Source organism: Rhinolophus hipposideros (genome assembly GCF_964194185.1).
Source record: "Rhinolophus hipposideros genome assembly, chromosome: 14".
NCBI classification, from domain to species: Eukaryota; Metazoa; Chordata; class Mammalia; order Chiroptera; family Rhinolophidae; genus Rhinolophus; species Rhinolophus hipposideros.
In genome coordinates, this window is record NC_138060.1 from 27,761,723 (window position 1) to 27,783,264 (window position 21,542).

Genomic DNA, 21,542 nt, shown 5'->3' on the forward strand with positions numbered 1-21,542 from the left:
CCGATGGCACCTCACAGGGTATCAGGAGGCAGAGACCCTGGGAGCAACGCTCCAGAAAGAGAGCTGGTGGTGCAGAGGCTGAGCACAGGCTTCACCATCAGCTGTTCGAGGCTCAGCTCCTGGCTCGGCCACTGACCAGCCGTGGGACCTTGGGCAAGTCATTTCTCCTCTGTGAGTGATGGTTATTTTAATGATAAACACTGGCCTTCTCGGATGGTTGTGAGGCTCTGAAGGGAATACACATAGAAAGGGCATGGCACAGAACTTGACCCTAGGAAGGAGGCCAAATGTGCAGCAAGGAGGAGGAGGAGGAGGGGGAGCGGAGGAAGCCCTCTGGGTGTGAAAATGCTGAAATACTTCTCAAATCCCCCTCTTCCCGAATGTCTCCAGGCCTCTCCCCAGGATCCCTGGATCTCCCATGATTCACCGACCAGAGGGTTTTGTGTGGCCTAGCAGGGCTCTGTTCATCCTGGCTGGTCGACACCATTACCCTGCCTGGATCCCCTATACCGCTGGCACCCGGGACTCCCCCAGGTCAGGGGAGTGGGAACCGGACCCTGGGGGTCTGGTAGCTCAGAAAATGTCCTCTCCCTCCTCAGTTTGCCCATCTGTAAAATGAGTGGGGTGCAGTTTGGGCCAAAGCTGTGTCTGACACAGCATGATTCCAAGAACCGAGCCCTCAGCCACCTCGTCATGTAGTCAGTCTCCCAGTTCCTGAAGGAGTGTTAATCTTCTTCCCCTGAAGTCGGAATCCCAAGCCAGCAGGCCTGCTCCCCGACTCCATCATGGCTGTCACTCCTGAATTAATGACAAGAAGGAGACAGAAGATGGAAGTAGAGTGTGAGGGAAAGGCCCAAAGGCAGGACAGCAGGGACAGGCAGAGCGGAGTGAGGAGGCTTTGCTGCAGCCCCTGCCCGTGACCTCCAGGGCCGTGCCGCTGCCTACCCCTGAATGTCTCATGCCCCTGCCATTTGCGGCACCAGTGCTTTCTATGTGTTTACCCCACACAGCTCCAGTTAGCAGGTGAGAAGATTGAGGCCCAGAGAGAGTAAGTGATATTCTGAAGGTCACACAACTAGTATAGGACAGAGCTGGGATGGGGACCCAGGTCGTCTGACTGTACCCTGCTCTCAACTGCCTCTTCACGGAGGACATTTGTGGAGCACATCTCTCTTCTGCTCACACCCTTCCATGGCTCCCAGCTCCCTCGACAGGAAAGCCAAAGTCCTCACTACAGCCAACCCAAGCTTCTGTGGTCTGCCCGTGACCTTCCTGACAGCCTCTGAGACATCTACTCTGTCGCTCACCCAGCTCCAGCCACACGGGCTTGCTTGCTAATCCTCAAACTCCCCAGGTACAGTCCTGCCTCAAGGCCTTTGCACTGTGCATGCTTTTCCTGGCTTGGCTGTCTGCATAGCTAGGTCCCCCACTTCCTTCATTTGTGCAAAGTCTTGGTCAGAGAGGCCTCCTCCCATGCACGATCCTCTCACCCCCCCTTTATCTTCCTTCAGTGTACTTATTTCAACCTACATCATATTGCATACTTATTCTGTTTATTGTCTGTCTCCTCTACTAGAATGTAAGTTCTACAAGTCGCATTCACTGCTGGAGCCTAAGAGCTGCTCAGCAACTATTTGGTGAGTGAGTGAGTGAATGAATGATGAGATATAAATGAATGCACAGGATCTGGGAATTAATGGTACTGAATAAATGTCACTACTGTCATCATTATTAGTTTTTCTCTCAATGCTTCTGCTGCCCAAGCCTCAGGCAGACCCTGGTTTGAGGACAAGAAGAGCCCTCTAGGAGTGGTGACCTCACTCTGACCCCAGGTTTTCCTTATCTCTGCAATAGCATCAGCCTGAACCTCCTGCTGTCTCTTATGATTCCTGGGATGTCACATGACACTGCAGCCCAGAGGCATGCAGTGTCCCCAGGGAAGGCCACGGCACTTAATAGCCTCGTTAAGTCTAGCCATGATGGATGGTTGGCCTCACTCAGCTGGGACTTTGAAAGACTTGTAGCTAGAGTTCCTCTTGGGCCTGCCCTCTTCTTCAAGAAAAGATTTTGTAGAGATTTTTTTTTTCTTTTTTGTAGAGATTTTTTTTCAGTGCTCAGGAACAGATCGAAGGAGTGCTTGGAACTAAGGGTCCAGGAATCAAATCTTAGCTCTCCTCTCATTGCTGGGTGATCTCGAAGTCGTATCTGCCCAAATTAAGGGGGAAACCAAGAGGAATGAACGAGGAGCCCAGCTGGCCTCAGGGGCAAGACCTGCAGCCAGCAGAGAACAAGAAAATGGCTCAAGACTGGGTGACTTGAGTCCCTCACTGAAGAAGTATTTGTTGAGCACCTACTGTATGGTGGGCTGGTCCCACGATGGTTGTTCTCCTTGCCTTGATGGAGCTGACATTCCAGTGGGGGAGACAGACAGTGAATAAGAAATATAAGTAAAAAGTGGTTTGTTAAATGCTAAGGAAAATATAAAGCAGGGAAGAGGGTGGGGTGCTGAGGAGTGAGGTCTCCACCTTTCCATAGTCACAGAGAAGATGATATTTGAATGAAAACCTAAAGGAGAGAGTAGGGGAAGAACCATGCAGACAGCCAGGGGATGGGGCTATAAGCCAAGGGCACAGCAGGTGCCCTGTAGTTGAGAAATGGAGAGGAGGCCATGTGAAGAGAGTGGAGGGTCACCAGGGACCAATCACATGAGATATTTGGTGTTCATCTAGTGTCCTGAGAGCCAAGGGAGGGTATAAGCAGAGGAAAGATAAGGTCTGGTTTCTGACTGCCATAGGAAGATAGATCACTCAAGGGGAGGGTGGGGGCTGCGGGCCAGGTGAATGGTGCTGACAGCCAGACAGCGATGGGGGAGGGAGCAGTGTGGTGCTGAGGAGTTTCCAGTTGGTCCAGCAGTGTGGGGAGAGAAGTTAGCCAGGGCCTGAGGAGTCAGGAAGGACTTCCTGGGGTAGGTGACCTATGCTTGGTGAAGGGGATTTAGGGAGGTGAAGAGGACAGCCTTCCAGGGAGGAGGCCATGTAGTAAAAGAAAAGTGGAAGAACCCTTCTTTAGTTTATGTAGGGGAACTAAGCAGAGGCTGAGATTACAGAGGCATGGGAGATAAGTCAGATAAAGCACTGGTCAGACTTCAGGAGGGTTCTCAATTCATTCATTCATTCATTCACTCATTCATTCATTCATTCATTCATTCAAGTGAGGTCCTTTGGCAGCCACAGAGGTTGTAGGGAGGGAGACGAGTGATATGATCATTTCTCAGATTATTGGAGGTAAATTGACCCTCAGAAAGGATCAAATCCCTAATTTTACAGTTGGGAAACTGAGGCCCAGAGTAGGCAGGGACGTGTCCTCAGTCATACAGTGGCCATGTGACTGTTCCTCTCACCCAGAGTTTTGGGAAGAGGAGTTTGGTGGGGTTGAGGATAAGGTTGGAGACATCAGGGGCTGGGAAAGGAGCTTTTGGGAGATCATAGTCTGCTTGGCAAGAATCAATGATTCATTCATACTGTCGCTTTGGACATGGTCTGGAGTGCCATGATGCCAAGCCCTCGGCCCTGTTCCCCCCCCTGAATCTGATGACTGTGGCTTGGGTTCTCTCACTGCTGGGCTTCTATGTCTGTAATCCTGGCACTCTCTGCTCCTGTTCTTATGGTCTGTGGTCGGAACCCAGTGTGGTGTGGATTCATGATGAATGCTCGCGGTCTGAATCCACCCTCCTGCGGCTGGTGACACTAACATTCTGGGCATGTAGGGTTTCAATCCTGTGTGCCCTCTTAGGCTGTCATCCAGTTTCCAGATGGGGGTCACTCTAGCTGATGCCAAGGGAAGAGGGTGGGCATGATACCAACTCCCATGTCTGACTGAGGTGCACCTTTCCAACCACCCGGAATGCCATGTGTATGCCCCCACAGCGCCAGTGGGGCAGAGGAGCCCCCTGGTCACGTGGCTTCAGAACCTAGGATGGTCCCACCCTGGTTTGCCTCTCAGTGCAGGGCACCTTGTCTGTCCAGCCTGTGGGGACGGCCATGTGGCAGGAAACAGATGGAAGAACGCAGAGGCCAGCGGTGCTGGAAGCTGTGCTGTGTTCCTGCTGCTCATTATGCCACTTTTGCTGTATTTAATCACACCCGCCCACATGCACACACGGAGACCACAACAGAGGCGTCTGTGTTTAGAAAGAACAGCAGAGTCGGTGCAAGCGTGGGCTTGAAGCCAGGCTGCTGGGGTTCGGGCTGAGCCCCGTGACCTTGGCCCTTTGCCTTGCTCCATGTGCCTGGTCTCCGCGTTTGTAACATGGGGCTTATCGTTGTCATCACCTCATGGGGTGACAGAGAGGGTTAATGTGTACAGAGCCTGGGAACAGCGTCTACCACAGTCATACTTAATAAACGTTACTTATTTTGATCCCCATTTTTTCCGAGGAGGTGACTGCAATCTGAAAGCGAATGTCTGACACATAATTAGAAGATGGGTCCTATTCACAGAGCCCTTGCAGGCCCCAGACTTGCATTCAGGAAGCTGTGACAACCATCTGGTGCCTGGGTGACATTTACTCACTTTATGGACCGGAAAGTACCTAGACCAGTGCTGGCATGACCTGGCAGGAGGAGAGGCCCTAACCGAGCCACTGTCTCTGGGGGCCAGAATTGCATCATTTCTGTCACCTCTGCTTGCGTGTCCACCGTAGTCGTTAATGGGGCCTGCCCAGGCATTTGCGTCTAATTCTTGCTCTGTGAATACAGTGCCAGGAATATTAACAGGCTTGCCACCTGTTTCCTGGCAGGTGGCCCTGTTAGTGCACCTGTCCAACAGCCACCCTGACCCATGCCAAAAATGCTTGGTGGCACTTTCTTTCTTGGCTGAGAAATGTCTTGGAACCATCAGATGGTTGAGCTGTTTCCCCTAGTAGGGCTTGCACATCCCGTGGGGCTCCTTGCTGGCTCTTGGCCTTGGAAGGGGTCTGGTGAGGGTGAGGGGGTCTGGAGAAGATAAAGGGCCTGGGTTATGTTAGAAATCCATTCTCTGCCACTTGGAAGCTGTGTGATGCTGGAGCCATTTCTTTCCCTCTCTGAACACCAGTGTCTCGAATTTGTTACAGGTTAGCAGTGAGACAGTGATTCCACAAAACTAGCTTAGTTGAATAGAATCCAGCAACGTCTCTGATTTACCAGAAGTTGTTTTAAGCTCCCCAGGTGATATAACCTGTGATAAGATGAGGCTTGATGCCTTTAGAGCCCTGGGCTCCATGCCTGACACGTAGTAGGTGCTCAATAAAGGCTGTTTTCCTTTTGGTGACACATGCCCAGCCCTGACCAGTTTGCAGAACATTTTCACCTCCATTGTTCCCATAGAGCAGCCTAATGATGGTCCGAGTTCTTAACCGTGGTCTTCATTTTACCAACAGGGATACTGAGGCCCAGATTGGGAACGTGACCACACAGAGAGTGGGGCCTGGCATCTGAGCCCAAGCCTTTTTGACCCCAGAGCTCATGCTGCTACCCCAGAGAAAGGAACATCAGCCATTTTGCAAATATTTAACCCTGTCAGAGGAAGGTAGCTGGACCTTAAAGAAACCAGACCCCTCCTCTGCCTCCACCCCCATCCAGTGACCATGGGCTCCCCAGACTCCTGCAGGGGCCTCCTTCCTGCCCCCACCCCCACGCAGACCCTTCTCCCTCTAGCAGCCAGAGGATAGTGTCAAATCACAGGTCAGACCACATCCCTCCTCTGGTCTACACTCTGCATGGTTCCCACCTCCGTCAGAGGAAAAGCCAGGGTCCTTAGGAAGCCCTGCATTACCACCCCTCTCTCCCTCCCATCACACTTCCTCCTCCTTGGATACCCAGGTTTCTCCACCTCCTTCCTGCTGGAGCACCCCTCCCCACCCCCCATGGCTCCTTCCCTCTTTTCAGCCTTTCTTCAAATGTCACCTTCTCATTGAGGCCTTTTATGATCCTATGCTTAATTTTAATTTTATTTTTCAAATGTTTATTTATAACTAAATGGCACATGTAACAGAGGGATACCCCTGAGACATTTTAAGGGCAAATCTCGGACTTTTTGTGTTTCGTCTGCATCTCCAACAGATAGACTTTTTCTTAAAGATAGTTATAATAATAGCATCAACACAACTGAATTAACTATTAATTCCTTAATATCATCTCAGACCCCATCCGTGTGCAATTTCCCCCTCTTGTCTCCCGAATGTCTTTCCACACTTGGTTATTCAAATCAGGATCCAGCTAAGGTCCTCATATTGCATTTGGTTGATGGGTCTCTTAAGTCTCTTTTAATCTATAACAGTCCCTTCTCCCTCATTTTTTTTTTTCCACTCTAATTATTTGTTGGCGAAACCAGGTCATTTGCCCTATGGAATGGCCTTGTGGTGTCATTTAATACATTCTTCTGTTCCCTGTACTTTTCACTGGCATTTGAGCCTAAAGCTCGATTTGATTCAGGTCCAGTTCTGTAGGCAAGAATACATCGTGGGGGTGCTAGGGGCTTCTTACCACATCCTATCAGGAGACACATATGTCAGAACGTTCTGCTGTTGGTGATGCAAGGATCGATCGATCGGTCCATGGATTCAAGTGCTATCTGCCTGGTCCCTCCAACCTTCGGTTCTTTTCAACCTTCCATTGATGGTCAGTGCCAGGTCATTAATTTCATTAGGACTGCAAAAAGATGGTTTAACAATTCTACTATTTCCTCCACACTAATTTGCTGTGGTTCTTCTGTAAAGACTGACTTTCCCCTGTTAGATTCCCCTTAAATACTCTTCATACAGGAAAACAGGATCAATGCTTCATTCTTTACCTTCATTTTCAGCCTTATTTATTGCCATTACAGAATAATAAGGTGGTGCCTTAACGAAGTCCAAAGGGACCCGTAAGATATGTTTTCCTTTTGAGAATCATGAACACATGGATTTTTACAGTTATTATTCTCTTGGATGTTCAAGTTGTCCCAGAAATGACCAGTGAGAGCCCCCTCAAGCTGGCTTCTGTGTCCTTTCAGCCTGCCGCCATCAGACTTTGAATATTTCCTTATTTTCTGGTGCCACAAGATGTTCCAAGCTCATCTGTACTTTCCCTACCCCAGTCCTGGAATCAGCCATTTTCTGAGGAGCCCTGGGGGCCCCGTTAGTGGGAAGAGGTACTTAGAGACCACGGTCTGGGTTCTGGGGAAATCACCCCCTTTATAATGGGCAACACATACTCCGGACTCTGATACACTTCTCCCTGCTCCATTTATTTCTAGAGTGTTTCACCTCTAACATACTCACCTCTAATCTACTCAATTATTGCATTTGTCATTTTTTTCTGTCTCCCCACTAGAATATCAGCATCATGGGGGCTTGATTTTGTTCATGACTGTACGTCCAAGCCTGGTACACAGAAGGTGCTTAATAAATATTTGTTGAATGAGTGAATGGGTGGATGGATGGCCCTCGTCCTCTCCCTCCCCCATTCTGGGGAAATGCTTCAGAGGGGTCTGCCCCCACCCCCTCTCTTCTAAAGCCTGGAGGCTTCGGTCTTATTTACATCAGCAGAGCTGGGAGGCAGGAATGTCACCACTTGGCCCAGGGGGGAGAAAGGGCCTGGCTGAGAAGATTAAAGACTAATTTGTGTCTGGAAGCTGATGGGTGTAGCAGCAACTGGGGTCTCTGGGGCTTCGAGAGGCTGAGGCAGGAATGGAAACACCAGAACGGAGGGATGGAAGCTGGCCTGGATCCCTTTGTGGGATGACTCTATCCTGTGTGGATCCGGCCCTGGGGGTGTGCTCACCTGCGGGGCCTGGGATATTTGCAGGGGGTCCTCCAGGGTAAATTGGTGACAGGAAAACGTGCTGGGCCAGGCCACTGGATCTCCCCCACCAGGTGCCTCAGTGCTCACCTACCTGTGCAGCCTCATTTATTGCCATACTTTCCACAGGTCCATTTCAACTGGTGACAGAGGCCACCTGGGCCTTTTTGGCTAAAGTGGAGAGCCACCTCCCTCTTGGCCAGAGCCCCTACTCTGGACTGGGGCTTTCCACGCTCCCTCCCCAGTTCTGCCCTGAATCGTCTGCACCACCCCAGACAAGCATCCTTACCTCCCTGGGCTAAGCCAGCAGGGTGCTCAGCCCAGAGCCTGCACACAGTAAGGGTCTTACAAGGGCTTCTCTATGGCCTTGACATGGCAGTGGCATAGTCTAATGACTGGTATCTTAGACCGTGCTTTGTCATTTGAATGCTGTGTGAGCTTGGGGGCATCTTGTACCCCTCTGAGCATCCGTTTCCTCATTTGGAAAATGAGGATGACCCTAGCACCATCCTGGTGCACTGTGAGGCTTAAATGAGATATTCGTGGAAAGCACTGGATTCTTGGCTTTTCTGTCTGACCTCCGTCGGGCTATTACCTTGCTGGACCTCCTGTCTTCACGCACACACAGACGTTGGGCTCATGCAGAATAATGACAATCTTCATAGCTGTTACTTATGTATCGAGCGACTACTGTGTGCTAGACTTAACTGAGCACTCTAGGCACATGATCCCATACAGCCCTCATCGTATGAGAGGCGGTAACTATCAGCCCCATTAGTCAGATGAGAAAACTGAGGTTTAGTGAGGCATGCCTGGTCAGGATTCACTCAGGTCTGCCCATGTCCAGAGACTTGTGTTCTCTGATTTCTCCTCTCGCTCTCTTTTTGCTAAGTCAGAGCTTCTCTGTTTAGCTAGAGGAAGGGGTGCCAGATGCATTTATTGATTGCTGCTGAATGCCTGGAACACTCCCACGTAGTCCCATCAACTCCACCCAGCCAGCCAGTTGGGTGGATTCTCTGGTTATCCCACAAATAAGGATAACTGTAGAGGTGAGGCGTGAAGAGGCAGGGCCTAGGTCTCTTCATTCTACACTGATGACCCCATCAAATGCCTGTGTTGACTGCAGGGGGCACAGGACAAGTGGACCTTGTCCTTGCCTTTGGAAGCTCCCAGTCTTGGGGGTGGGTAGATAAGTTCAACCTAGTAAAAAAAAGCATTATTGAGACCCAGTAGGCAAGGACTTCCAGCAAACAGGGATCTCCACAGGCTGAGCAAACATCCCGAGGCAGACAAGTATAATGGAGCCAGAGAGGAAGGCCATTCCAGGCGGAGGACCCTGCAAGTGCAAAAGCCTAGGGGCTTCAAACAGCCCAGCCTACCTAAGGAGGGAAGTGGGATTGGTAGATTTTGGCAAAAGAAGGGGTGAAAAAGGCAAACACTTTGGGAAGAAGAGGACTTGGGTAGGTAGGTGTGGGGGCATAGAGGTTTGCGGCAGAGTCCAGAACTCCCCGGAACTGCACTTTCTAGCCCAAGACTGCAGTAAAGAAAGCGTTTGCCACCACCGCTGGCTCCAGGGAGGATTATCTATTTTAGCAACTCAGGGAGGGTGGGGGCAGGGAGCGCCCAGCTTCTGCCAGTTAGCTCAGGCAGCTCCGGAGCACAGGAGCGCAGAGGCGCGCGGGCTCTACAAGCACCTGGACTGTTGGCAGATCTCATCCCTGGCCCTGGGCCCCAAGGGCAGGAGGGGGCGATGCTGGCTGTGTCGCTCAAGTGGCGGCTGGGCGTGGTGAGGCGGCGGCCCAAAGGTACCAAGCAGGAACGGGGCACCGGGCAGACCCCGCTGCCTGCCCAGGGGCTGGGTGGCTGGACTTGGTTGTGGGTGGAGGGCGAGGCTGGGGAGCGCAGGGAGTACCTCTCGCTTGGGCCTCTCCTCCCTGCTCTGTCTCTCCCTGCTTGGCCTCAACCCTGTCTCTTCTGGTGCTTTTGGGGTTTTTCTTCGGTTTCGAGTCTCTTTCTGAATCTGTGCATGTGTCTTGTTTCTACCCCAGCTGTTGTCTCCTACCGCCTTCTCCACCTCCCTCTGGTTTATTCAGTCGTTCTCTTTCTCTTTCTCTCTCTCCATCTCTATCTCTTTGTCTGTCTGAATCTAACTCTCTGTCCATCTTTCTCTCTGTCTGCCTATCTCTTTCTCCAGCTCTTACTGTCTCTCTTTGTCTGGTGTTTTCTCTCTCTCTCCACCTCTCTCGTGGTTTCTCTGTGTGTGTGTGTCTCCCTCTCTCTCTTGCTGTGCCATGGTCTCCTTCATCAACACCCTTCCCGTCCCCCGCCTTATGTGGCATGTCCCTGATGGCCTTTTCTTTCCTCCCTCTTCTGGGCATGGGGCTGCCCAGGTCAGCTGTGTCAGCAGGGGGGCTTTGAGTGTGCATGTGTGTGAGAGTGTTTGTGTGTGTGTATGTGGAGAGCAGGGGCTCTGTGTGGGGAGTCGAAGGCAGGACTTGGCTCTGGACGATACTGAGTCTATGCTGAGTCCTTGCATGTGCAGGGTCCCATCCCTGGACACGTGTCTAGCCCCTAAAGGGCCCCAGGAGGGTGCTCTGGGTAGGGGAGAAGCTGTGGTGGGAGTGGGGCTGGGGAGGAGTGTCTGGAGCTGGGAGTCAGGCCCCCAGGCCGTGTGACCCCAGGTTTTATCTGTGGCCTCCCAGAGTTGCGATCTCCCCATCTACAATATGGAGGGATGGGGAAGGTGGTGGGATCACAGTCTCTCTGCTTCAGGCCTCAGAACTAAGAATAATTATACTGTTAATAAGAACAATAGTAACTGACAATAATTTGGTGCCACAGTATGCCAGGCAATGCATTAACTCAGTAACTCCTCACAGCAGCTCTATAAGGTTGGTCCCATCCTTGTTCTCACTGTACCAAGGGGGAAAAGGAGGCACAGAGAGGTTAAGTAACTTGCCCAAGGTCACACAGCTGACATACAGAGGCTCTCTCAAGCAAGCTCTAATAACTGCTATGAGCATCTTCTAGACTCTGAGCCACCTACAGAGGGAGGGTCTACCTCAGGAGTGGTGAAGGGATAACAGGGTTTCTGGGGTGACACAGGACACTAGGCTCTGTGCTGACCATGGCTGCTGGTGGCCTGACATCCTAGAGGTCCCTGGAAGCCCCTTCCACAAGGACAGAGCATCTGAAGCCTGGAGAGCATCAGGAACAGGGTTTACTTTGGGGCTTTCCATGGACTTCTGTGTTGGGAGGAGCCCCCTCCCCCATCAAGGCTGTAGTCCTCTTGTGCAGGTCCACAGACCCTGAGAACCCAGCGGGCTCTTCCTAGGCTGGAGGGATGGACAGACATATCCAGGGCTGCTCCAGATTTGAGCTTCCCCAGGATTTGGAGAACAGCCAACCGAATGCTATGGAGCAGGTTCTGCCCTCCATGGAGATTCAGGAAGTGTTTGTATTGTCTCCCATGGACCTGGATTCAAATCCTACTTCTGGTTCTTACTCCCTGTGAAGCCCACTCAGAACCTCAGTTTCCTCCTCGGTAAAATGGACCCAAGAAAAGCCACTCTCCCAAGAGTGCAGATATGATTCAGGATGATTGGGGCAGGGCCTGGCACACAGTAGACACCTGGTAAGTTTGAATTCCAACTTTGAATCAGAGGCCCGGCCATTTGCTTCCTCTTTCCGTTCAGAGGCTCTCCCCACCTCCATACACACATCACTGACCGTGTCCGGGACCAGCAAGCCCCTCACAGGAAATAAGCGAAGAAAGCAGACGGGAGTGTGTCCTGATTGACGGAGGGTACACTGTGCGCTGAATCTCTCCATTCCTTTATGGGAATTCTAAAGGAGCCACGGGAACTGGAAAACCCGGACAGTGAGCTCGTGTATCCATTTGTGAAAACGTGAAAACTCACGGGAGAAGGGTGTAAGAGATTGGGGGTAAGGGAGGTGTTTCCTCTTGCTTCTTTGCCAAAGTATTATTTTTAATGCCTGAAGGTACATCTCCCCACTTCCCGCCCATATTTTTAAATAGTCCTTTCTGTTTCCCATTTTATCTAGCTAGGACCCCGAAGTTCCTCAGCCTATGATTGCTTCAGGTGGGGTCCCTGGGCCACGTGGCCACCCAAGACCCCTCCTATGTCCCCCAGACTGGGATTTGAGGTTTTATTTGAATTCAGGAGCTGTTCTCCCTATCCAAGCTGGGACTGGGAGACTGGGGGGCTGGGGAAGAAGGTGTTCAGTCCTGGCTCAGCTCCCCCAGTGTTAGTCCTGGGTCCGAGTCACAGAGGGAGCCCCTCCACAGGGCTGGATGCCCAGTGCCCACCCCCGGCCGATCTCAGACGTCCTGACAATGTCATTGTCCACATCTGGACAGTGAGGAAATGCTGTGTGAGCTGCGGGGCATCTTGTACCTCAAGCTCAGAGGTCTGGGGAGGGGATAGTCTGCCTCTAACACCCATGTGCTGGGTCCTGGTGCCCGCAAAGGATACGGACACTCCAGGGTCACTGTGTCGTCCTCCATAGCTTAGGTGTAATGACGGCACCTCCTCAGAGGGCGAAATTGAAGATTTGGAGAGATCAGATCAGTAAGGTTTCCCAAGGGGCTGTGCTTTGGCCTCTGGGGGCATAAAATGGTCACATTCAATTCAAAGAATAAGGGATTTAAATTCATGTGTGTTAATGCGTGGGGGGCAGGATACGCAGAGCATGGAGCCAACTACTAGGTATAAATCACAGCTGTGCAACCGGGGCAAGTGGCTTTACCTCTCTGGGCCTCAGTTTTCCCATCTGTAAATAGCAGAAACTTCCTCACCATGTGAGCTGAGTTTTCAGGTGAGAGGTGAGGACCTAGCTCTGTAAGGTGGGCAGATTCGATAGATGTTGAGGTAGCAGAATACCCTGTGCCATTCGCTCATTCAACAGGTATCTATTGAGTACCTATTATGTGCCAGGCACTGTTTTAGGCCCTGGGGGGTATAATAGGGAACAAGACCAACCTAGATCCCTACTCTTCTGGAGCTGACATTCTAGGAGTGACCGTGAGGGAGCAAGACAAATGAGGAAAATATACGGTGGGGATGCATGCTGTGGAGAAAGATAAAGCTGGGAGAGGGGCTGGGGTGTCTGTGTAGTTGGGGTGGTTTTAAAGGGGGTGTTCAGGGAAGGCCACCCTGAGAAGGTGACATTAGAGCAACACCCTGACGGAAATGAGGGAGGGAGCCATGCGGCTATCCAGGGGAAGAATGTGTCTGGCAGAGGCCACAGCCAGTGCAAAGATCCTGGGGTATGAACATGTTGGTGTTCCCAAGCTGGCAAGGCTAGAGCAGAGGGGCTGAAGGGAAGGGTGGGGGATAAGAGCTCAGGGAGCTTCTGGGCCAGGGGCCTATCCCTGGCCCCCCAGGCCACGGTGGGGGGAGTGGACGTATTGGAGGTGCTGTGGGTAGTTTTAGGGATGATAAGTTTATTAAGGATGGTAATCTCTCCTTCCGGCTACATGGGACCTCCTGGGCAGAGGGAAAAGCTGTGTTGTGCCCAGCTTTATCTATCCACACCCTTCATGGTACATATTTGTGATGAATTATTCACTCCTTCCTTCCCTCCATAATGAGACTCTCTTCTGTCTCTGTCTTGCCTCCGCATCCGGCTCCTGGCATTTTTCACACTGCAGCAGCTGCACTGTGGTCTCAGCTCTGACTCCCAAGGTGGAAACCAGTCCCCTCCCCCAGTGCCAGAACAGCACCCTGCCCCCAGGCCTCTGCCCACCTCGATGCGTGGGCCCCAGAAGTTCAGATTAGCCATGGTGCCTCGGAAACCATGGGATTTCTTTCTTTCTCAAGGATCCAGGAATATACTCATATCCTGGGAATCGCTCTTGGAATCCTGGCAGCCTGGAGTGAACCTCTGGACCTGTTCTTTGTTCCCCAAGCATTTATTGGGCACTAGGTGTATGCTAGGCGCCGTGCTAAGTACTTCACATGGATTTTCTTCTCACAACAGCCTTGTGAGCTGTGAAAGAAATTGCCGCATTTGCAGATGAGGAAACTCAAAGAGGAAGGGATTTGCCAAGGTCACAAAGCTGGGAAGGAAATGGAGGCATCGGGGCCTCCCCAAGCAGTCTGACTTAAAGCCCAAACGTCTTACGAGGGGGAGTTTCTCAGTGGTCAGTTATCCAGTCTCCCTCTCCAGGAGCAGGCAGTACCTCTGTTGTTGCATTCCCAGCGTGTGGCTACTGGTCTGCCTTCTCCAGGCTCCTCCAAGGTTCTCTGCCCTTGCTCTGCTCCCTCTGCCCCAGGACAGCCCTGCAGGGAGAGTGATAGGGTCCCCCAGGTTCCCGTCTCCAGGCTGAGCACCTTCTCAGGGTCGCTCAGCCCTCCCCGCCTGGTCACCACCTCTGTCCATGCCCCAGCCTGTGTGTGCGTCCCTCTCCCAGGACAGAGCCCAGAGTTGGGCCCAGGTCTGGGGAAGTCCGATAGGACAAAGCAGGCAGATAAGCCGGGCTCCTCCCTGATTCTGGGCACACACTTTGGGTTAATGTCCCGACAGCACATTCTCCTTGCCTGTGTCCCCCACCAGAACCAGAGCTGATCTTGTCAGCTAATGTCCCAGCATCGTCTCCGCTTGTCAGCTTGAATGTTCAGTCAGATGTGATCATCTGCCAGCCTTAATTGCCCGGATAATTGTGGAGGCCACTGGCTCTTTCTCCCTCTCTGGGGAGATGACCTGATGGAGCGGAAAGAACGTCCATCAGACAGGACACAGAGGCCAACCCCACTCTCTGTGGTCCTTAAGCAAATCCCTGCTCCACTCCTCCTGGCCTCAGTTTCCTTTCTGTGCCCCCCGCTCTGCACTCCGGTGGCTGGAAGCCTCCTCTTGGCCTCCCCCCATCTGCCCACTTGCTCTCCTTGGGCTGACCTTGTCTTTCCAGCCCCTGCATTTTGCTGTCTTGGCCAAGGTGGTAGTGACTCATAAGCACATGTGTGGGCAGGTGGGCGGGCGAGAGGAGGGGTAAATACCCAGCAACCTCTCAGCCACACAACTTGGGCAGCTGGAGTCCCTGTAGGCGATGTTGGGAAAGATCCCTGCCCCTCGCTGAGTCTTGGTGCCCCGTTTGCAGAATGGGTCTGTCAAGGCATGCTTATTTGAGGTTTGGAAACAGCTGGGGATCATTTGGAGCCCAAGCTGGTGACTGAGGCGAGGAGGCCCTAGGCTGGCTGAGGGTGGAGCTGAAGCAGCCCCCGAAGACCACAGGTCCTACTCCTACCCCAGCCCACACATGTACCCCCATTTTACACCTGGGAAGGTTGAGGCCAGTTTTGCTCAAGGTCACCCAGCCAGCAAAATTAGTCAGGACTTGAACCCAGGGCCCCTCTAAGGCCCCCCCATGGTGCTGCTGCTGAAGGAGAGGGTGTTACCGTAACAGGCTGGCAGGAGGCCAACTGGAATGTTCATCCCCACATTGGGGTCAGGCTTACCTGGGGGAAGATGGTCCAGGAAGAGGGATGTCTAGTGAGTTGACGAAGGTGGAACTGAGGGCTGCCTGAGAGCTTTGGGGACTCAGATGAGGCATCGACCAGCTAAAGGATCAGGGAAGCCCGCCTGGGGGAAGGGACAGTGGAGCAATCTTGGGGGCCTTGCAGGATTTGGCCAGGCAGGCAAGGGATTAGGGAGAATGCTTTCCTGGGGGGCCGTGAGTGTGAAGGCTGGAAGGCACAAATAGGCTCAGGGTGTTTGACGCTGAGGAGGCGAGGGGAGGGGAGGGTGGAGAGGCGGGCAGGCTGGCTCTGCATACCAGTGGGCAATATCCCAATGATTCTTCCCGAACAGCGCTGAGGAGGCCATGGACGTGGGTGCCTCAGCTGTCAGGCTGCAGGCACTGGCCCAGACATCTCCGGGTCAAGCCTGGTCCTCAAAGAAGTAGCCACTGCCAGGGCCCACTCCTAACCCGCAGCCTCCCACCCCACACCTCCACCAGGGGGACCCACCGCCTGGATCTCACTGGTATATTCTGAGATGGGCTGTGAGGTCCTTGGATGGACCTTCCCAAATTATCACCCTGTCTGAGCTTCCACCGTTAGCCCACAATTTCAGGGTTCTCTTTCAACATTCAAGTCCACCAGGAGGGCACAAGTCAAATGAGACTATCGCACAGAGCCCTTTGGAGGACATGTATCTGTTGGACTGTGATTAAGGCTTTAGAGCCGGACACCTGAGTTCCTCAGTCTCTTATGAGCTCCGGTTTCCTCATCTGGAAAAAGAGGAGGTTATCTCAGCCTCATAGGCCTGAAGCAAATGCCGCCAGAGGTGAAAAGCACACTGAAATCTATAGGGATTAAAGACACACATGTGAGCACTGCCTAGACCGATAGGTTGAATAGCCACCCACTCTTTGTAGCCACACATTGAGGAGAGGCCCTCAGGATGGGAGGGGAGCTGGCAGGTCCCCACTGAAGCTACATCTAGGCTCTGAGCTGTGGCCTCTTTTGCCAGTGCTGAGAGGCCATGACCTTGGACCAGACATAGCCTGAGACTCTGTAGGGCAGTACTGGGGCAGAGGGTTTGGGGGCTGGGGGACCACAGGGAGGCAGGCTCCAGCTCAGGATATCAGAGTGACTCTCATCCCTAACAGCTGTTTAGCAATAAAGTGGGCTGCTCATGAGCTGGTGAGCTCCCCATTTGTGGAGATGTACAAACTGTACCAGACAACAAAAAGGATTTCCTATGTCAGATTGAAGTGTTAGAGGGAATAAATTATTGGTTTCTTTCCACTATAGTCATCTAGAGATTATGTGTATTCATCATTGATTTCTTATTCACTCATTCAGCAAATACTTACTTAGCGTTTACGCAAGGCCCAACCCTGGGCATAGGGTCAAAATCAATGAGCAAGGCAGTTGAGGGTCCTCTATTTAGTGGAAAAGAACAAGTGAGCAAATGCATTGGAGGAAAGAATGTGAGAGAGTAAAGGGGACCCACCTGATGTAGTCAGGGTGGGCTTGTTGGTGGAGGCAGGGTTTAGGCTGGGTTCTATGGATGAAATAGCGGGAAGAGGGCTCCAGGCAGAAGGAAGAGCCCACGTAGAGGACCCAAAAAGGGAGCACCTGATTCTGACAATCTGACCCTCAGCCCATCCTAGTGGGAGGCCTTGGCCAAGTCCCTTCTCTCTGAGCCTCAGTTTCTCCTCTGTAAAATGGGATTAGGAGGCCTTTTGAAATATTCCACAAGACCCTGCACATAAAGTGCTGGGTACCCAGTAGGTGCTCTATAAATGTTAGCCCCTTCCATTTTACTCTGGGGCATTTGCACTTGCACAGAGAGTAATGCTTGACCTAGAGAGGAAAGGTGAGATTCCAGGTGCACTGTTAGCCACCGGGCTGACCCTGGGGCGGAGGCCAGTCTCCCGCTGTGATTAAGGATTTGGAGCCAGACGCCTCAGGGCACCACAGGGCAGAGACAGAGGGCTGTGTCTGCCCCTCCCAAAGCCTTGTTGATCACCAGCCGCTAGGGGGAGTCACTGTGGTCAGACTCTGGTGTGCAGGGGCTTCAGAGCTGTTCCTGACAACTGTCCAGTGCAGCTGCACAGACCCTCTGTGTGTCCCATCCTCCCATCATCTCATTCGAGGGGCTTGGGAGAACCCAATCCTCTTTAAATGTCATCCACATGGTGGCCACAGTGCCAGAAATGCCGCATTCAGTGCATTCCCTCCTCTGAAGCAGGTCTCTGTGTCTTTGCCTGTCTAGCCCACCTGCTCTTTTGGGGCCCTGTGACCCCAACCATGCTGGTAGATGCCTTTCCCTATATATACTGTGTACCTTCCCACCTCCCACCCTTTGCCCAGGCTGTCCCTCTGCCTGGAATGCCCTTCCCGCCTCATCTTTGAGTGTTTGGTTCCTTTATTCCTCAAGGCTTAGCTCAGACGCCACCTCCACCAGGCAGCATGCCCTGACTTCTTCTCTGAGAGGCCCCTACTCTTGGCCCCTTTGTTGTTTGGGCTCCTAGCAGATCCTCCTTGGGTATAGTCTCTTCTGCAAGAGACACTGGTGTTCCAGCATCATATGTAACGTTGTCAGCCCAGAGTAGGTCCTATTTGAGCAGTCCGTCTGTCCTGCCTGTACCCATGTGCACTTGGGTAGGCTGGTGAGAGGGCTTCCCTGTGGGCATTTCGCGGAAGACTCAGGGTGGGGGTGTTTCTGTAGGTGGCATCAGGATTGCCTGTGTTTCAATCCCAGCTCACACCTCATACTCTATGTGACTAAGTCGTTATACCTCTCTGGGCCCATTTCGTCATCTCCGAAGTGGGGATATTGTGGGGTGAAATGAGAAAGCAGGTGTAAAATGCTGAAAATAAAGTTTGGCACACAGAGCTTCTGCTCTGCCTGGTCTTGAAGAGCTTAGGTTCCTCTCACATCCTGGAGCCTTCCTCTTTCCTGGTCTGTGCACACAGCCTATTGGGCTGTGCTCTTGCAGTCATGTGAGACCCCCTTGGCCTTGCATGCTCTCTTGCCCTTCAGGACTGGAAGAGAGCTGCGGGTAATGGAGGACATTGGGAACCGGCAGGTGTCAGTCTGGGAGAAGCCCATGGGTGTCGCATTACTCCTGAATCACAACCCAGCCTACCCTGAAGTCAGGAGAAGGGCACTGGGGGTGGGGAGAGATGTGGGGCAGCTTGACTGAAGTGGGGTCTACAGCCAAACAGTACCCCCTAAGAAGGGGTCACCTAGTGCCCCTTACCTGTGGCTGGTGGAATCACAGACTGGGTCTCAGTTTCCCCATCTGTAAAATGGGGACAATAATGCCCACCTTATAGAAAAGTTTAACCACCGGCTGGTGAGCGATTGTCCTGTCTGACCTCTGGGGTGTGTGAGGAGAAAAGGAGGCAGAAGCAACTGAACAGCAATAAAGAATTTATCTCTCTTGTCCTTGAATCGCCATCTCATACCCAGACTTCATTTCCGACTGTCACTCAGGGTCCCTGGTGGACTCAGGACACGACTTGTGGTTATGATGGTCTCAGCCCTGGGGCCTGAGAGGAAGAATAGAGGCCGGGGGCCAGGCTCCTACTCTACACTGCTGGGGGTCCTCAGACACAGCCCTCTCTGGGTCTCCGTTTCCCCATCTGTGTAGCGTGAGGTCAGTTGGTTCTCAATTGCATTGGTCACTGACCTTGGGTGGGTGGGGCCAGGGACACCAGGCGTCCTTCAGTACAAGGGATAGCTCAGCATCCCTTGTCCCAATAGTGAAGCGAGTGGTGCCCCATTAAGCGACACCAAGAACGGCTGTGCAGGCCTGGCTCTGGTAGGGAAGAGGTCGTGAGTGTGTGGACAGTCGTAGGCTGCAAAGCCCTTCCAAGGTCTGCACCTCACTCCTCATGGGTGGAGAGGTGCAGGCCAGACAGAGTGGCTTGCATAGAATCACATAGCTTGCTGGTGGCAGAACTGGGATTTGCACCTGGGTGCATCTGACCTTGAAATTCTGCCCCTCTGGTCTCTTTCACAAGGTTGGTGTGACACTCATGGCAGGGATGTAGATAAGTGACTGCTTTCTGACTCATTAATATGTGGTCTCCCCAACCTAGGTGCTGGGTGCTTTTATTATTCCCATTCTAGAGGTGAGGAAGGTGAGGTCCAGAGAGATTTAGACATGTGCCCAACGTTACACAGCAATCCATCCTTCAATTGTCTCACAAAACTTGAGGATGTGAAGGTGTCAGGGTCTTTTTTGACCCTGGAGGGGCTACCCACTAGCTCGGTGGCGCTGCCAGCTCCTCCAGGCTACCCAGATCCCCTCATGGGCCATCCACAGCATTGGAAACATGTAGCAAATGCTGCAAGAGCCGCTGGCTACCAAGGCCCCCAGCAGGCCTGGCTTCCAGCCATCCCACATGCCTAGCAATCATTCCCCCTTTTCCTCTGCTTCCTCAAGATTTGGCAGCCTTGGAGAGGAGGGGTCATCTTTGGAGCCAGGTGATCAGCAGCTCTGCCTGCTCTCAAGGGGGATCTTTCCCCCTTATCCCTTTTCTGAGCTCCGTTTCTGAGATCCTTGTAGAGCCTTCTCACTCTCTTACTCTACAACCATCCGTGGCTCCCATTACCTGTGGGAGGAAAGCCAGACTCCTGATACTGTGCTTCTGAAACTTCATCCACCTCCTCTGGGACCTTGTTAAAATCCAGGTCCAGATTCAGCAGGCCTGGATGGGGCCTGAGAGCCTGCACTGCTGACCAGCTCTGGCGACAGTCATGCTGCTGGGCCTCTGACCACGCTTGGAGGAGTGACACCTTAGTAGACTCTTGACGATCTGGCTCCATCTCTACTTCCCATTTGGTCTCCTCGCTAGTCACGTGGGATTGCGTTTATGGATTCACACCTGCAATGGCTTTTTCCTTTTTTGACATGTTCCTTCCCATCTTTCAAAGTCAGGCTCAAAAGCACCTCCTCCGTGGACCCTCAGCCAGAGCTAACTTCACCTCATCTGTACTCTTGGTCCCCTTTATAAGCCCCTGAGATCCTGAGAGAGCCATTATCAGTGCCTTTAAGAACAGACCTCTTAAGTGTGAACCTGGCTCCACCCTTATAGCTGAGTGACCTTGGGCAGGTTACTTAACCTTTCTGTGCCAATTACTTATTTAAACCTGCCTTGTTCCAAAATGGACTAACAGTTGCTTCCAAACATACTCTTGGATAAAATCAAATACAGACTTGCTTGGTGGGCTGACAGGGACAGAGGGCAAAGGGAAGACGCTGTTTCCCACCTGTCTCCTGGTGTGTTGGTCTCCAGTGCCTGGTACAGCAGGCACTCAGAGAAATGCTGCATGAAAGGTCTCTCATAACCCATGGCGTAACCTTTCCAGGAGCTCTCATCCACAAAAGTAAATTCCAGAGGAGCAGAGAGAGAAAGAAATGTGGTGAGGTTTCTGACAGCCCATCTCAATAGCTCATTTAAATGCATCTGTGTCGTGAGCAAATATTTTCTTATGAGAGGGGGTGGATATAACTCTAAAGGCTTGTGCACCACACAGCCCTCCTCTCTGAAAGGGCTGTAAGTGGGGGGAAAAGAGGGCAAAGGTCTTTTAGAGTAAGTCACATGCCGAGAAGGCTGCATCCATTCCTGCCTGGTGTGGCGCCGGGACTGCCCCAAAGTGGCCCTGGGTATCCTGGTGATGGTCAGGCTCTTCATCAAGAGCCTTGTCTGGACCATTGCCTGCCACTGTCGACCACATTAAGAGCCTGCACCCCCTTCCCTGCCCAGTCCAATTCCGGTTCTCCCTTTCTGACCCATGCTCACCACACCTCCCCGGGTTGAGACATTGGTGTCTCTGACCTTTGGCCTCGCTGCTAGCCCAGGGAACCTCACCTGGAACCTGGACCCTGCCACTATGGACATGCCTTGAGTCACCCCAAAAGGAAGGCAGCTCTGGGAAGTGAGTAATGGGAGGAACAGGAACCTATAAATGCAGGAGTACAAGTGGTCCCACACAAGAATCAGAGTCTGGATTGTTCTGAAAGTGCCATCAGTGTTGGACTTGCAGGAGCCTATGTGGGTAGTCCAGGAATTGTGGGCTGAGTTTCATGGTGGGCATCTCTGTTCAGGAGGGAACCCAGAAGAAACCCTGGTCCCTAACCACTGGGTCACACTCTCCCACTCCCTGCAAGACACAGAACAAATTTGAGCCCCACTTGTTCCCATGCATCCAAGAATTCCACGGAAGCCAGGGCCTCGT

General features: G+C 52.4%; 1 protein-coding gene across 3 annotated transcripts in view; it reads left to right on the top strand.

Annotated features, from left to right (window-relative positions):
- The window catches only part of GRIP2 (glutamate receptor interacting protein 2), a 90,047-nt gene that overhangs the window by 26,515 nt on the left and 41,990 nt on the right, over nt 1-21,542 (top strand). For 2 of the 3 annotated variants that reach the window (XR_013994875.1, XM_081072138.1), the window contains exon 1: nt 9,501-9,625. The exons of the other annotated variant lie outside the window; for it this stretch is intronic. Coding sequence is in view for 1 of the 2 variants with exons in the window: in XM_081072138.1 (XP_080928264.1) it covers nt 9,571-9,625 (55 nt within the window). In the remaining variant the exon portion in view is untranslated. Of the gene's footprint in view, nt 1-9,500; nt 9,626-21,542 lie in introns of those variants that run through there. 3 annotated transcript variants of the gene reach the window in all.